This window comes from Scyliorhinus canicula, chromosome 5 (assembly GCF_902713615.1).
Source record: "Scyliorhinus canicula chromosome 5, sScyCan1.1, whole genome shotgun sequence".
Classification (NCBI taxonomy): Eukaryota; Metazoa; Chordata; class Chondrichthyes; order Carcharhiniformes; family Scyliorhinidae; genus Scyliorhinus; species Scyliorhinus canicula.
Window position 1 is genome coordinate 233828518 of NC_052150.1, and position 14193 is coordinate 233842710.

General features: G+C 51.8%; 1 protein-coding gene across 3 annotated transcripts in view; it reads left to right on the forward strand.

Moving 5' to 3' along the window:
• The window catches only part of LOC119966679 (microtubule-actin cross-linking factor 1-like), a 254814-nt gene extending 250643 nt beyond the window's left edge, over positions 1 to 4171 (forward strand). For all 3 annotated transcript variants that reach the window (XM_038798745.1, XM_038798747.1, XM_038798746.1), the window contains one exon: positions 4051 to 4171. In XM_038798745.1, the coding sequence (XP_038654673.1) occupies positions 4051 to 4070 (20 nt within the window). In that variant the 3' untranslated portion in view covers positions 4071 to 4171. The remainder of the gene's footprint in view (positions 1 to 4050) is intronic.
• The last annotated feature ends 10022 nt before the right edge of the window (positions 4172 to 14193 follow it).

Below are 14193 nucleotides of genomic sequence, written 5' to 3' on the forward strand. Positions count from 1 at the left end.
GGGGGGGTTGCTGGATGGAGGGGGAGGGAGGGGTGCCCTTTGTGGGCCCAAGCCTTGTGACCGCGGCAGTGAGGGGAGTGAGGAGAGTGAAGGGAGTGAGGAGAATGAGGATAGTGAGGGGAGTAAGGGGGTTGATGGGAGTGAGGAGAGTGAGGAGAGTGAGGAGAGTGAGGAGAGTGAGGAGAGTGAGGAGAGTGAGGAGAGTGAGGAGAGTGAGGAGAGTGAGGAGAGTGAGGAGAGTGAGGAGAGTGAGGAGAGTGAGGGCAGTGAGGGCAGTGAGGGCAGTGAGGGCAGTGAGGGCAGTGAGGGCAGTGAGGATAGTGAGGATAGTGAGGATAGTGAGGGAAGTGAGGGAAGTGAGGATAGTGAGGGCAGTGAGGGCAGTGAGGGCAGTGAGGGCAGTGAGGGGAGTGAGGAGAGTGAGGAGAGTGAGGGGAGGGAGGGCAGTTAGGGGGGTGAGGATACTGAGGGGAGTGAGGGCAGTGAGGGGAGTGAGGAAACTGAGGGGAGTGAGGATAGTGAGGGGAGTAAGGATAGTGAGGGCAGTGAGAGGAGTGATGATACTAAGGGGAGTGAGGAGAGTGAGGAGAGTGAGGAGAGGGAGGGCAGTGAGGGGAATGAAGGTAGTGAGGGCAGTGAGGGTAGTGAGAGGAGTGAGGATAGTGAGGGCAGTGAGGAGAGTGAGGGGAGGGAGGGCAGTTAGGGGAGTGAGGATAGTGAGGGGAGTGAGGAGAGTGAGGAGAGTGAGGAGAGTGAGGAGAGTGAGGAGAGTGAGGAGAGTGAGGAGAGTGAGGAGAGTGAGGAGAGTGAGGAGAGTGAGGAGAGTGAGGGCAGTGAGGAGAGTGAGGGCAGTGAGGGCAGTGAGGGCAGTGAGGGCAGTGAGGGCAGTGAGGGCAGTGAGGGCAGTGAGGATAGCGAGTGGAGTGAGGGCAGTGGGGAGTGAGGATAGTGAGGGGAGTGAGGATAGTGAGGATAGTGAGGATAGTGAGGGGAGTGAGGGGAGCGAGGGCAGCGAGGGCAGCGAGGGGAGCGAGGGGAGCGAGGGGAGGGAGGGGAGGGAGGGGAGGGAGGGCAGTTAGGGGAGTGAGGAAAGTGAGGAAAGTGAGGAAAGTGAGGGCAGTGAGGGGAGTGAGGGGAGTGAGGGGAGTGAGGGGAGTGAGGGGAGTGAGGGGAGTGAGGGGAGTGAGGGCAGTGAGGGCAGTGAGGGCAGTGAGGGCAGTGAGGGCAGTGAGGGCAGTGAGGGCAGTGAGGATAGTGAGGGGAGTGAGGGGAGTGAGGGGAGTGAGGGGAGTGAGGGTAGTGAGAGGAGTGAGAGGAGTGAGGAAAGTGAGGGGAGTGAGGAAAGTGAGGGGAGTGAGGAAAGTGAGGGGAGTGAGGAAAGTGAGGGGAGTGAGGAGAGTGAGGGGAGTGAGGGGAGTGAGGGGAGTGAGGAGAGTGAGGGGAGTGAGGAGAGTGAGGGGAGTGAGGGGAGTGAGGGCAGTGAGGGCAGTGAGGGCAGTGAGGGCAGTGAGGGCAGTGAGAGGAGTGAGGATAGTGAGGGGAGTGAGGATAGTGAGGAAACTGAGGGGAGTGTGGATAGTGAGGAGAGTGAGGAGAGTGAGGGGAGGGAGGGCAGTTAGGGGAGTGAGGATAGTGAGGGGAGTGAGGGCAGTGAGAGGAGTGAGGATACTAAGGGGAGCGAGGAGAGTGAGGAGTGTGAGGAGAGTGAGGAGAGAGAGGAGAGTGAGGAGAGAGAGGATAGTGAGGGCAGTGAGGGTAGTGAGAGGAGTGAGGGTAGTGAGAGGAGTGAGGGTAGTGAGGAGAGTGAGGGGAGGGAGGGCAGTTAGGGGAGTGAGGATAGTGAGGAAAGTGAGGGGAGTGAGGATAGTGAGGGGAGTGAGGAAAGTGAGGGGAGTGAGGAAAGTGAGGGGAGTGAGGAAAGTTGGGGGAGTGAGGAAAGTTGGGGGAGTGAGGAAAGTTGGGGGAGTGAGGAAAGTGAGGGGAGTGAGGGGAGTGAGGATAGTGAGGGGAGTGAGGATAGTGAGGGGAGTGAGGGGAGTGAGGGGAGTGAGGGGAGTGAGGGGAGTGAGGGTGAGTGAGGGGAGTGAGGGGAGTGAGGGGAGTGAGGGGGAGTGAGGGGAGTGAGGGGAGTGAGGGGAGTGAGGGAGTGAGGGGAGTGAGGATAGAGAGGGGAGTGAGGAGCGTGAGGGCAGTGAGGGTAGTGAGGGCAGTGAGGGGAGTGAGGGCAGTGGGGAGTGAGGATAGTGAGGGGAGTGAGGAGAGTGAGGGCAGCGAGGGCAGCGAGGGCAGCGAGGGCAGCGAGGGCAGCGAGGGCAGCGAGGGCAGCGAGGGGCAGGAGGGCAGTGAGGGCAGTGAGGGCAGTGAGGGCAGTGAGGGCAGTGAGGGCAGTGAAGATAGTGAGGGGAGTGAGGGCAGTGAGGGGAGTGAGGGGAGTGAGAATATTGAGAGGAGTGAGGGCCGTGGGGACTGAGGGCAGTGAGGGGAGTGAAGATAGCGAGGGAAGTGAGGATTGTGAGGATTGTGAGGATTGTGAGGATTGTGAGGATTGTGAGGGCAGTGAGGATTGTGAGGGCTGTGAGGATTGTGAGGATTGTGAGGATTGTGAGGATTGTGAGGATTGTGAGGATTGTGAGGATTGTGAGGATTGTGAGGATTGTGAGGATTGTGAGGATTGTGAGGATTGTGAGGGGAGTGAGGGGAGTGAGGGGAGTGAAGAGAGTGAAGAGAGTGAGGGGAGTGAGGGGAGTGAGGGCAGTGGGGAGTGAGGATAGTGAGGGCAGTGAAGATAGTGAGGGGAGTGAGGAGAGTGAGGAGAGTGAGGAGAGTGAGGAGAGTGAGGGCAGTGAGGGCAGTGAGGGCAGTGAGGGCAGTGAGGGCAGTGAGGGCAGTGAGGGGAGTGAGGAGCGTGAGGGGAGTGAGGGGAGTGAGGGGAGTGAGGGGAGTGAGGGGAGTGAGGGGAGTGAGGGGAGTGAGGGGAGTGAGGAGAGTGAGGAGAGTGAGGAGAGTGAGGAGAGTGAGGAGAGTGAGGAGAGTGAGGAGGAGTGAGGAGAGTGAGGAGAGTGAGGAGAGTGAGGGGAGTGAGGGGTGTGAGGGGTGTGAGGGGTGTGAGGGCTGTGAGGGCTGTGAGGGCAGTGAGGGCAGTGAGGGGAGTGAGGGGAGTGAGGGGAGTGAGGGGAGTGAGGGGAGTGAGGATTGTGAGGATTGTGAGGATTGTGAGGATTGTGAGGATTGTGAGGAGAGTGAGGAGAGTGAGGAGAGTGAGGAGAGTGAGGAGAGTGAGGAGAGTGAGGAGAGTGAAGATAGTGAGGGGAGTGAAGATAGTGAGGGCAGTGGGGAGTGAGGATAGTGAGGGCAGTGAAGATAGTGAGGGGAGTGAGGAGAATGAGGGGAGTGAGGGGAGTGAAGGGAGTGAGGGGAGTGAAGGGAGTGAGAGTGAGGGGAATGAGATAGTGAGAGGGAGTGAGGATAGTGAGGGGAGTGAGGATAGTGATGGAAGTGCGAGTGAGGAGAGTGAGGATAGTGAGGGGAGTGAAGGGACTGAGGTTAGTGAGGGGAGTGAGGATAGTGAGGGGAGTGAGGGCAGTGAGGGGTGTGAGGATAGTGATTGGAGTTAGGATAGTGAGTGGAGTGAGGATAGTGAGTGGAGTGAGGATAGTGACGGGAGTGAGGATAGTGACGGGAGTGAGGAGAATGAGGGGAGTGAAGATACTGAGGGCAGTGAGGATTGTGAGGAGAGTGAGGGCAGTGGGGAGTGAGGATAGTGAGGGGAGTGAGGGCAGTGGGGAGTGAAGATAGTAAGTGGGAGTGAGGATAGTGGGGAGTGAGGATAGTGAGTGGGTGTGAGGATAGTGAGGGGAGTGAGGGCAGTGAGGCAGTGAGGATAGTGAGGGAGTGACGGGAGTGAGGATAGTGAGGGGAGTAAGGGGAGTGAGGATAGTGAGGGGAGTGAGGGCAGTGAGGGGAGTGAGGATAGTGACGGGAGTGAGGGGAGTGAGGATAGTGAGGGTCTGTTTGGGGACTGTGTCCTGATGATATTTGTTTCCGTTTCAGGAAAAGGGGAGAATCAGTAAATTGAAGAAGCCGCGAGGAACTGAATCTCCACCTCCCTCACAACCCCTCCCTCACACCCCCTCCCTCACACCCCCTCCCTCACACCCCCTCCCTCACACCCCCCTCCCTCACACCCCCCTCCCTCACACCCTGTCCCCCCTGTCCCTCCTCACTGCCCCCCCTCCCTCACTGCCCCCCTCCCTCACAGCCCCCCTCCCTCACAACCCCCTCCCTCACAACCCCCTCCCTCACAACCCCCTCCCTCACAACCCCCTCCCTCACAACCCCCTCCCTCACAACCCCCTCCCTCACAACCCCCTCCCTCACAACCCCCTCCCTCACACCTGGAATAAGAAGCTAAAGTCGTGATCAGGAAACTGTCAGATGTTCCTAAAACTCAATCTGGTTCACCAATGTCCTCATTAATCTAATTTATGTATGATTCCAGACGATTAGAACGTGTCTGATTTTCCATTGACACCTGACAAGGACTCTGTACCAAACCATTGCGGAAATGTCAAATATGAATAAACTCAGATGAATGAGCTGGAATTGACTGGAAGTGATAAAGGCTGCCCCAGCCCAGTCTGGCAATGTGGGATAACAGAAACTTTTCTTAACCGTGTCAGGACATGGGGTAAACCATTTCGGACTGAGAAGAGGGAAATTTTTTTCACCCTATGGAATTTGCAACCACTGACGCAGGTGTGACTAAAACACCGTGGGCTGAATTCTCCATCGGCCATTGCTGCAATCAGGAAACGTAATTGGGTGGAGAATTGGGTTTGACGCCAAAATAGTGACGGGTGCCGATTTGACTCCAAATCACAATTCTGCAGTGCCTCGACAGTGGTGTCAGTGCGTTCTTCTGTATGTATAGTAAACGCCATTGGCATATGATTAGCGGGCCTGACCCGGTATTCTCCAGGGCCTCCGCGATTCTCCGCCTCCACTGGACGAATTCCTGACTGCGCGGTTCACTTGTGCTTTTAAAAATTGAGAAACATCCGCCATGGCTGATGAGGGAGGGAGGAGGTGTGATACAGAGAGGCGCGACCGTGGGCTGCCCGGTTGAACATGGGTCAGGCTGGGTGGGGGTGACCCCATGGGACTGGAGCAGTGTCCAGTAACAGAGCACCATAGTGTTATGGGAGCGGCATATTCAGAACCCCAAAATGTATCATGGAGTTCAACCAACCTCTCCCTTTAATGTATTGTTGCTTTTGAAGCACACGGCTTGATCTCCAGGTGTGGTATTACAATTATGAACACGTGGGTTTTTAAACACAAAATAATGTTTGTTCCATGAATTCAACTTAACTTTTTTACATAAACATTGGATCCCTTAACACCCCTTACTTCAAATATAAACCCGAAAATAATACAACACTAAATAATCCCTCAAAATGTTCCTTCAAACCTCCAAAAGACTTAACACCTTTAAACAGAAACACATCAGGTTAAAGACATTACTATTATGGGTTTAAATCACGCAAATGATTCAGAGATAGTCTTTCCTGGCAGAGATCACAGCAAATCCAACTCACTGCAAACATAGACACACCCAAGCTCTTTTCCGCAAAACTGGCTTTCTCCTTTTAAATAGCTCACAGCAAACCAGCCAGGCACGTTTCAGCTGCTCTCTCTCAAACTGAAACTAAAAAACTCCCAAAAAGCAGAAGTGAGCCCAACTCAGCTCCCCCCACCCTCTGACCTCACTTCAGTAATATGAGCCGCTTCATTTCTTAAAGGTACATTGCTTAAAAATCCATTTCTTAAAGGTACTCTCACATGACAATAGGCACGGCCTGCAAGGCAGCCATCTTTCTGTGCACCCCACTGACCAGCCACCTTGGCCCCTGGTTCTGCAGTGACTCCGGCCGTATGGGTGCTTCCACCCCTGCACCCCAGCACCCACTCTTTCACCCCATCACTCTCAAACCACGCCCTCCACCATATCACTCCCCAAACAGTCTGCCACCCGCTGGCAGGTAACTACACTGCCCCCCCCCCCCAAGGGCAATGCCCACAATAGCCCCTACAGGGGCCGCCGGATGGTGGCAAGGGCAGCAGCAGCCAACAGTGCCCCTGGCAGCAGGGATGGGCGCCATTACCAGAAGCCCCCCCTGTAATGGGCACTGATGGGACCAGAGGCAGGGGAGTTGCAACATGCTAATGTGTAAACCTTTCACTCCCTGCTGACAATGGATATTGGAATTCAACCAGCAATGGTGGCCTTCCTGCTGGTCGCCGCAGCCCTGGGGGATGCCCTGTGGCTGTACGAGCTGGATGAGGAAGCTGCAGCAGCGGAGCGGGCAGCTGAGGGGTAGGAGGTAGCCAGTGAGGATAGAGAGCTGACAGGCCGAGGAGGAGGAGCTGTTAAGGAGGCACCAAATGAGGCCTCCTGTGTATCAGCAGCGACTGTCATTTGCCTGCCGGACCAGGCAAGCCACCGGAGATTCCGGCTGAGCAGGATGACTGTGCAACATATCTGCCAGATCATGGTGTACTTGGAACCGGGGGGGGGGGGGGACACTCGCTCCTTGTGGCAGTCAAGGTGGTGGTCGCCCTGAACATTTAAGCCACGGGGTCCTTTCAGATGCTGAGTGGGGACCTGGTGTGTGACCAGCAGATGTACATCATAAACGTCTGTTTCCAATTACCGGGAAGTGTGCACAATGCCTTGGCACACGCAATGTTTCCTGGCCTCTGAGTCACACCCCCGGATAAGTGGTTGGTTCCTGGGTGACAGGGGTTATCAACTGCGGTCGTGGTTGATAATACCTTTCCAGAACGTGACGCACAGAGCCGCTACAATGAGACCCATGCAGCAGCCAGGAGTGTGATTGAGCAGTGCTGAAGATGCAGTTCAGGTTCCCGGACTGCTCTGTAGCGGCATTCCAATATGATGCTGAGAGGGTCACCCACATTGAGGCGGCTGCTGCACCTTCCATAACATCATGCAGCAGATTGACAATGTACTGGAGGAGGAGGATGAAGACCAGGCTTCTCCTCCGAGGATGCAAGGGAGGGTGAGGATAGGCAGGACATGGGACCCAGGCAGGCAGGGGATGCTGGACGACATGTGCGCCAGGGCCAATGTGCATGGGGCACGGACACCACAACCACCCCCTCCACGCCCCCTAGAGAACCTACATAGAGAACCCAGTGAAGTGGTGCAGCGACAACAATCTCTCCCTCAATGCCAGCAAAACTAAAGAGCTGGTCATTGACTTCAGGAAGCAAAGTACTGTACTTTGCATCGACGGGGCTGAGGGGGTGATGGTTAGCAGTTTCAAATTCTTAGGAGTATACACACAAGTATATGATGGTGCACAGACACACACTGACTGACACACTGCAAGACCAATCAACACACAGAACACAGCAGCCAATCACCAGACAGGGCACGCTCACTATAAAGCCAGAGGACACTAGTTTTCCCGCTCATTCGGGATGCAGCCTCTGAGACAGACAGAGCCCGTAATCAGTAGTACGAACATCTACCATGTGCTAGCAGTAGAGGCTGGCCAGGTTAGCCATAGTTCTTCAGTCAACCTAACATAGTGTTGACCCACAGTGCAAGTATGTTTAACAGCTCATGGTTAAATAAAATAGAGTTGCACTTCTACAAGTGTTGGTAGCCTGTCTCTCTCACTGCTCTGGTAAACACAGTCCTCGTAGACCCAGCATACCCAACACATCATGGTACCAGTAAGTGATGTTAGATTTTTATAGGTCTACCCTCAAATGCCTTCAACCAGCGATCAGCCACCCGATAGTATTGACAGCGTCCGCCCTCCCCCGCCGCTCCGCATCACCGGCAGCGTTGGTAAGAAATGGAAGATCTTTAAACAAAGGTTTCAACTGTACCTCGAAGCTACTGATCTGGAAGCTGCTTCGGACGCCAGGAAGATTGCTCTCTTCCTCTCCACGGCCGGGGACCACACAATCCATATCTTCAACTCCCTCACATTCGCTGAAGGTGAGGACAAGTTCAAGTTCAAGACAGTCCTGCTCAAATTCGACAGCCACTGTGACATCGAAGTCAACAAAAGTTTTGAGCGCTATGTCTTTCAACAATGTCGGCAGGGTAAGGATGAACCTTTTCAATCTTTCCTCACCCACCTTCACATCCTCGCGCAATCCTGCAATTACGGATCCACCTCCGACTCGGTGATCCATGACCAGATCGTTTTCGGTGTGCATTCGGACCCCCTAAGCCAGCAGCTCCTCAAGATTAAACAGCTCACCCTCGCTATGGCCAGCGAGACCTGCGTTCTGCATCAACACGCCACTAACCGATGCTCGCACATTCAAGCAGCAGAGACGGAGCGGCAAGGTCTCCACGACGCAGAGTTGGTGCAGGCCATAAAGGGCCTGAGCCTGGATGAGGGCGGCCATTTCGCGTACTTTTCACGGGTTCGGGCGCATGCGCGCACCGACTGAGGGGACGGCGAGGCCGAAGACTTAACTGCGCAGGTGCGCACTACATACGACCGCACCCCACATGCGTAGTGGCGTACCGAACGTTCTGACATTACGACGTGCAACAACTGTGGCTCCGCGCACTTAAAGCGGCAATGTCCCGCAAAATCCTGATGCTGTCACCAGTGTGACAAGCTTGGCCACTATGCAGCCCCATGTAGGTCTGCTCAACAAACTACATCTAGTCCGGACCATCCAGCCACCGGTCACCAATTCCGACTCCGACACGATTCCGGACTTTGACACTGATGCACCATTCCGGGTGGGCATCATCACCAAACACAAGGTGCTTCAGAAAACAAACAGAAAACAAAAACAAAAACCTTTAGGGTCAGGGTTTAGGGTTAGGGTTAGTGTTTTGTAAAAATTAGGGTTAGGGTTAGAGTTAGGGTTTAGGGTCAGGGTTTAGGGTTAGTGTTTTGTAAAAAGTGTCAAAAAACTGTTGCGGCGTTTCAGCAAAGAGAGGAGTCTTGCTGCCGCTAGGCAGCGAGCCTGCAGGCTCGCAACATGTGCGCACGTAGTGCACGCCGCAAAATATTTGCACATTTTAGGAGCCAATTATTTGCTTAAAATTGCATAGTTCCATCTAATTTTTAGGGTCAGGGTTTAGGGTCAGGGTTTAGGGTCAGGGTTTAGGGTCAGGGTTTAGGGTCAGGGTTTAGGGTCAGGGTTTAGGGTCAGGGTTTAGGGTCAGGGTTTAGGGTCAGGGTTTAGGGTCAGGGTTTAGGGTCAGGGTTTGGGGTCAGGGTTTGGGGTCAGGGTTTGGGGTCAGGGTTTGGGGTCAGGGTTTGGGGTCAGGGTTTGGGGTCAGGGTTTGGGGTCAGGGTTTGGGGTCAGGGTTTGGGGTCAGGGTTTGGGGTCAGGGTTTAGGGTCAGGGTTTAGGGTCAGGGTTTAGGGTCAGGGTTTAGGGTCAGGGTTTAGGGTCAGGGTTTAGGGTCAGGGTTTAGGGTCAGGGTTTAGGGTCAGGGTTTAGGGTCAGGGTTTAGGGTCAGGGTTTAGGGTCAGGGTTTAGGGTCAGGGTTTAGGGTCAGGGTTTAGGGTCAGGGTTTAGGGTCAGGGTTTAGGGTCAGGGTTTAGGGTCAGGGTTTAGGGTCAGGGTTTAGGGTTAGGGTTTAGGGTCAGGGTTTAGGGTCAGGGTTAGGGTCAGGGTTTAGGGTCAGGGTTTAGGGTCAGGGTTTAGGGTCAGGGTTTAGGGTCAGGGTTTAGGGTCAGGGTTTAGGGTCAGGGTTTAGGGTCAGGGTTTAGGGTCAGGGTTTAGGGTCAGGGTTTAGGGTCAGGGTTTAGGGTCAGGGTTTAGGGTCAGGGTTTAGGGTCAGGGTTTAGGGTCAGGGTTTAGGGTCAGGGTTTAGGGTCAGGGTTTAGGGTCAGGGTTTAGGGTCAGGGTTTAGGGTCAGGGTTTAGGGTCAGGGTTTAGGGTCAGGGTTTAGGGTCAGGGTTTAGGGTCAGGGTTTAGGGTCAGGGTTTAGGGTCAGGGTTTAGGGTCAGGGTTTAGGGTCAGGGTTTAGGGTCAGGGTTTAGGGTCAGGGTTTAGGGTCAGGGTTTAGGGTCAGGGTTTAGGGTCAGGGTTTAGGGTCAGGGTTTAGGGTCAGGGTTTAGGGTCAGGGTTTAGGGTCAGGGTTTAGGGTCAGGGTTTAGGGTCAGGGTTTAGGGTCAGGGTTTAGGGTCAGGGTTTAGGGTCAGGGTTTAGGGTCAGGGTTTAGGGTCAGGGTTTAGGGTCAGGGTTTAGGGTCAGGGTTTAGGGTCAGGGTTTAGGGTCAGGGTTTAGGGTCAGGGTTTAGGGTCAGGGTTTAGGGTCAGGGTTAGGGTTAGGGTTTAGGGTCAGGGTTTAGGGTCAGGGTTTAGGGTCAGGGTTTAGGGTCAGGGTTTAGGGTCAGGGTTTAGGGTTAGGGTTAAGGGTTTAGGGTCAGGGTTTAGGGTCAGGGTTTAGGGTCAGGGTTTAGGGTCAGGGTTTAGGGTCAGGGTTTAGGGTCAGGGTTTAGGGTCAGGGTTTAGGGTCAGGGTTTAGGGTCAGGGTTTAGGGTCAGGGTTTAGGGTCAGGGTTTAGGGTCAGGGTTTAGGGTCAGGGTTTAGGGTCAGGGTTTAGGGTCAGGGTTTAGGGTCAGGGTTTAGGGTCAGGGTTTAGGGTCAGGGTTTAGGGTCAGGGTTTAGGGTCAGGGTTTAGGGTCAGGGTTTAGGGTCAGGGTTTAGGGTCAGGGTTTAGGGTCAGGGTTTAGGGTCAGGGTTTAGGGTCAGGGTTTAGGGTCAGGGTTTAGGGTCAGGGTTTAGGGTCAGGGTTTAGGGTCAGGGTTTAGGGTCAGGGTTTAGGGTCAGGGTTTAGGGTCAGGGTTTAGGGTCAGGGTTTAGGGTCAGGGTTTAGGGTCAGGGTTTAGGGTCAGGGTTTAGGGTCAGGGTTTAGGGTCAGGGTTTAGGGTCAGGGTTTAGGGTCAGGGTTTAGGGTCAGGGTTTAGGGTCAGGGTTTAGGGTAAGGGTTTAGGGTAAGGGTTTAGGGTAAGGGTTTAGGGTAAGGGTTTAGGGTAAGGGTTTAGGGTAAGGGTTTAGGGTAAGGGTTTAGGGTAAGGGTTTAGGGTAAGGGTTTAGGGTAAGGGTTAGGGTAAGGGTTTAGGGTAAGGGTTTAGGGTAAGGGTTTAGGGTAAGGGTTTAGGGTAAGGGTTTAGGGTAAGGGTTTAGGGTAAGGGTTTAGGGTAAGGGTTTAGGGTAAGGTTTAGGGTAAGGGTTTAGGGTAAGGGTTTAGGGTAAGGGTTTAGGGTAAGGGTTTAGGGTAAGGGTTTAGGGTAAGGGTTTAGGGTAAGGGTTTAGGGTAAGGGTTTAGGGTAAGGGTTTAGGGTAAGGGTTTAGGGTAAGGGTTTAGGGTAAGGGTCAGGGTTTAGGGTCAGGGTTTAGGGTCAGGGTTTAGGGTCAGGGTTTAGGGTCAGGGTTTAGGATTAGGGTTAGTGTTTTGTAAAAATTAGGGTTAGGGTCAGGGTTTAGGGTTAGTGTTTTGTAAAAATTAGGTTTAGGGTTAGGGTTTAGGGTTAGGGTTAGTGTTAGGGTTAGGTTTTTAGGTTCTGGGCAGATGGGGGTTACCCGTATTTCTGCACCCAATAAGGGATACAGCGCTGAAGCGTCTGCCTCTTTACTGGCGCACGTTCAACATTCTTTTCCGCATAGATTTTGTGTCATCTCTCTTTCTCTCGAATCCAAACACGTATTTTTGAAATAAGACAAATAGAAAGTAGGAAAATAGAAAATGAGAAGCAAAGATTAGTCTGTAGTTGTATGAAGAATAAAATTGGTAATACCCGGGTTAGGGTTAGGGACAGGGTGGGGGTTACCCTTCCTTTCCGTACCCAAACAGGGACACAGCTAATTTAGGGTAGGGGTTAGTATTAGGGACAGGGTGGGGATTACCTTTCTTTTCCATACCCAAACAGGGACACAGCTAGTTTAGGGTAAGAGTTAGGGTTAGGGACAGGGTAGGGGTTACCCTTCCTTTCCGTACCCAAACAGGGACACAGCTAGTTTAGGGTAAGGGTTAGTTTTAGGGACAGGGTAGGGATTACCCTTCTTTTCCGTACCCAAACAGGGACACAGCTAGTTTAGGGTAAGAGTTTGGGTTAGGGACAGGGTGGGGGTAACCCTTTTTTTCAGTACCCAAACAGGGACACAGCTAGTTTAGGATTAGGGTAGAGGACAGGGTAGGGATTACCAAAGTAAGAAGCAAAGATTAGACTATAATTGTATTGAGAAGAAAATTGGTAACGGTGTTCTTAAAAATTGTAAACATTATTAAGCAAGGGTTTTTAGATTACGATTAAACTAATATCCTAATTAAAAAATATTTCATAAGTTAAAATATCCATTAAATGATATGACGTTTTGGTTAAAAAAAATTCCTTTTGTGCTAATCAAAGTAGGGAGAACAGACCTTTCTGTGGGCTACTAAACCCAATTTGTGGTAAAAAATGGTCCCTACATGTACATGTTTCGCAGTCCTTACTGCTCATCAGAGGACTGTCTTTCGTCCACTAAGAATCTTCCTCTCACTATGTGTATAGCACAAATTTCCAAATTGAACATCTAAATAAGTGAAAAATCTTCCATTTATATAAAAAAATTCAATCATAAAAATGGTTTTCACTCAGAATAATCAAAAAAATAGAGTCGTTGTCCTACGAAATACTTGAAAATTGTGGAAGGTCCGGTTCAGCGACTGACTCCAGAGAGTGTCCGGAAACTTCTGGCAAACCGCTACTCAGCAGCAAGTGCAGAAAACCGTTACTTTTTAAACCCAATCTGTGACGTCAACAATTAGTATCTACCAATCAGAAGCTATAAATTTAGGAACGTTTAGAAAGAATTGTTTTTTTTTTAAACTTATCATCTTTAATGTATTCTCATGATTATTATTTAAATTTGTGTAAATCGTTGATTTACGTATGATTTAAACTGGCCAGCCGTATTTACCAGATGCCTGAGCTATTGGCTGCCGTTTCATTTTAAATCCGACAAAATGACCGAATGTGTCATTTTAAATCTTACAAAATGGCCGAATGTGAATGGCTGCCGAAACCTTTAAATCTTACAAAATGGCCGAATGTGAACGGCAAGTGTAAAGCTATGAGTTAAAAAGCCTTGAATTTCAAACCTTTACAGAATTTGAGAGGATAATCAGTGAATTAATAATTGTAAATCGTATTTTTTCAAAAAAAAATTTTGTATATAAACTACATTTTAATATTAATTAAAATATAGGGTAGATGAAAATATTCTCATGATATAAATATTTAAAGAGGAAAGGGAAGAAATAAAATTAAATTAAGGTTAGGGCGAGGGACTTAGGGCGAGGGACTTAGGGCGAGGGACTTAGGGCGAGGGACTTAGGGCGAGGGACTTAGGGCGAGGGACTTAGGGCGAGGGACTTAGGGCGAGGGACTTAGGGCGAGGGACTTAGGGCGAGGGACTTAGGGCGAGGGACTTAGGGCGAGGGACTTAGGGCGAGGGACTTAGGGCGAGGGACTTAGGGTTAGGTTGTGGACAGATGGGGGTTACCCGTATTTCTGCACCCAATAAGGGATACAGCGCCGAAGCGTCTGCCTCTTTGCTGGCGCACGTTCAACATTCTTTTCCGCATAGACTTTGCGTCATCTCTCTGTCTCTCGAATCCGACCACGGGTTAGGTTGTTAGGTTGTTAGGTTGTTAGGTTGTTAGGTTGTTAGGTTGTTAGGTTGTTAGGTTGTTAGGTTGTGGACAGATGGGGGTTACCCGTATTTCTGCACCCAATAAGGGTTAGGGTTAGGTTGTTAGGTTCTGGACAGATGGGGGTTACTTGTATTTCTGCACCCAATAAGGGATACAGCGCCGAAGCGTCTGCCTCTTTGCTGGCGCACGTTCAACATTCTTTTCCGCATAGACTTTGCGTCATCTCTCTGTCTCTCGAATCCAACCACGTATTTTAGAAATAAGACAAATAGAAAGTAGGAAAAATAGACAGTGAGGAGCAAAGATTAGACTGTAGTTGTATTAAGAAGAAAATTGGTAATACCCAGGTTAGGGTCAGGGACTGGGTGCGAGTTACCCTTCCTTTCCGTACCCAAACAGGGACACAGCTAGTTTAGGGTAAGGGTTAGTATTTTTAGGAACCAGGAAGGGATTACCCTTCTTTTCCGTATCCAAA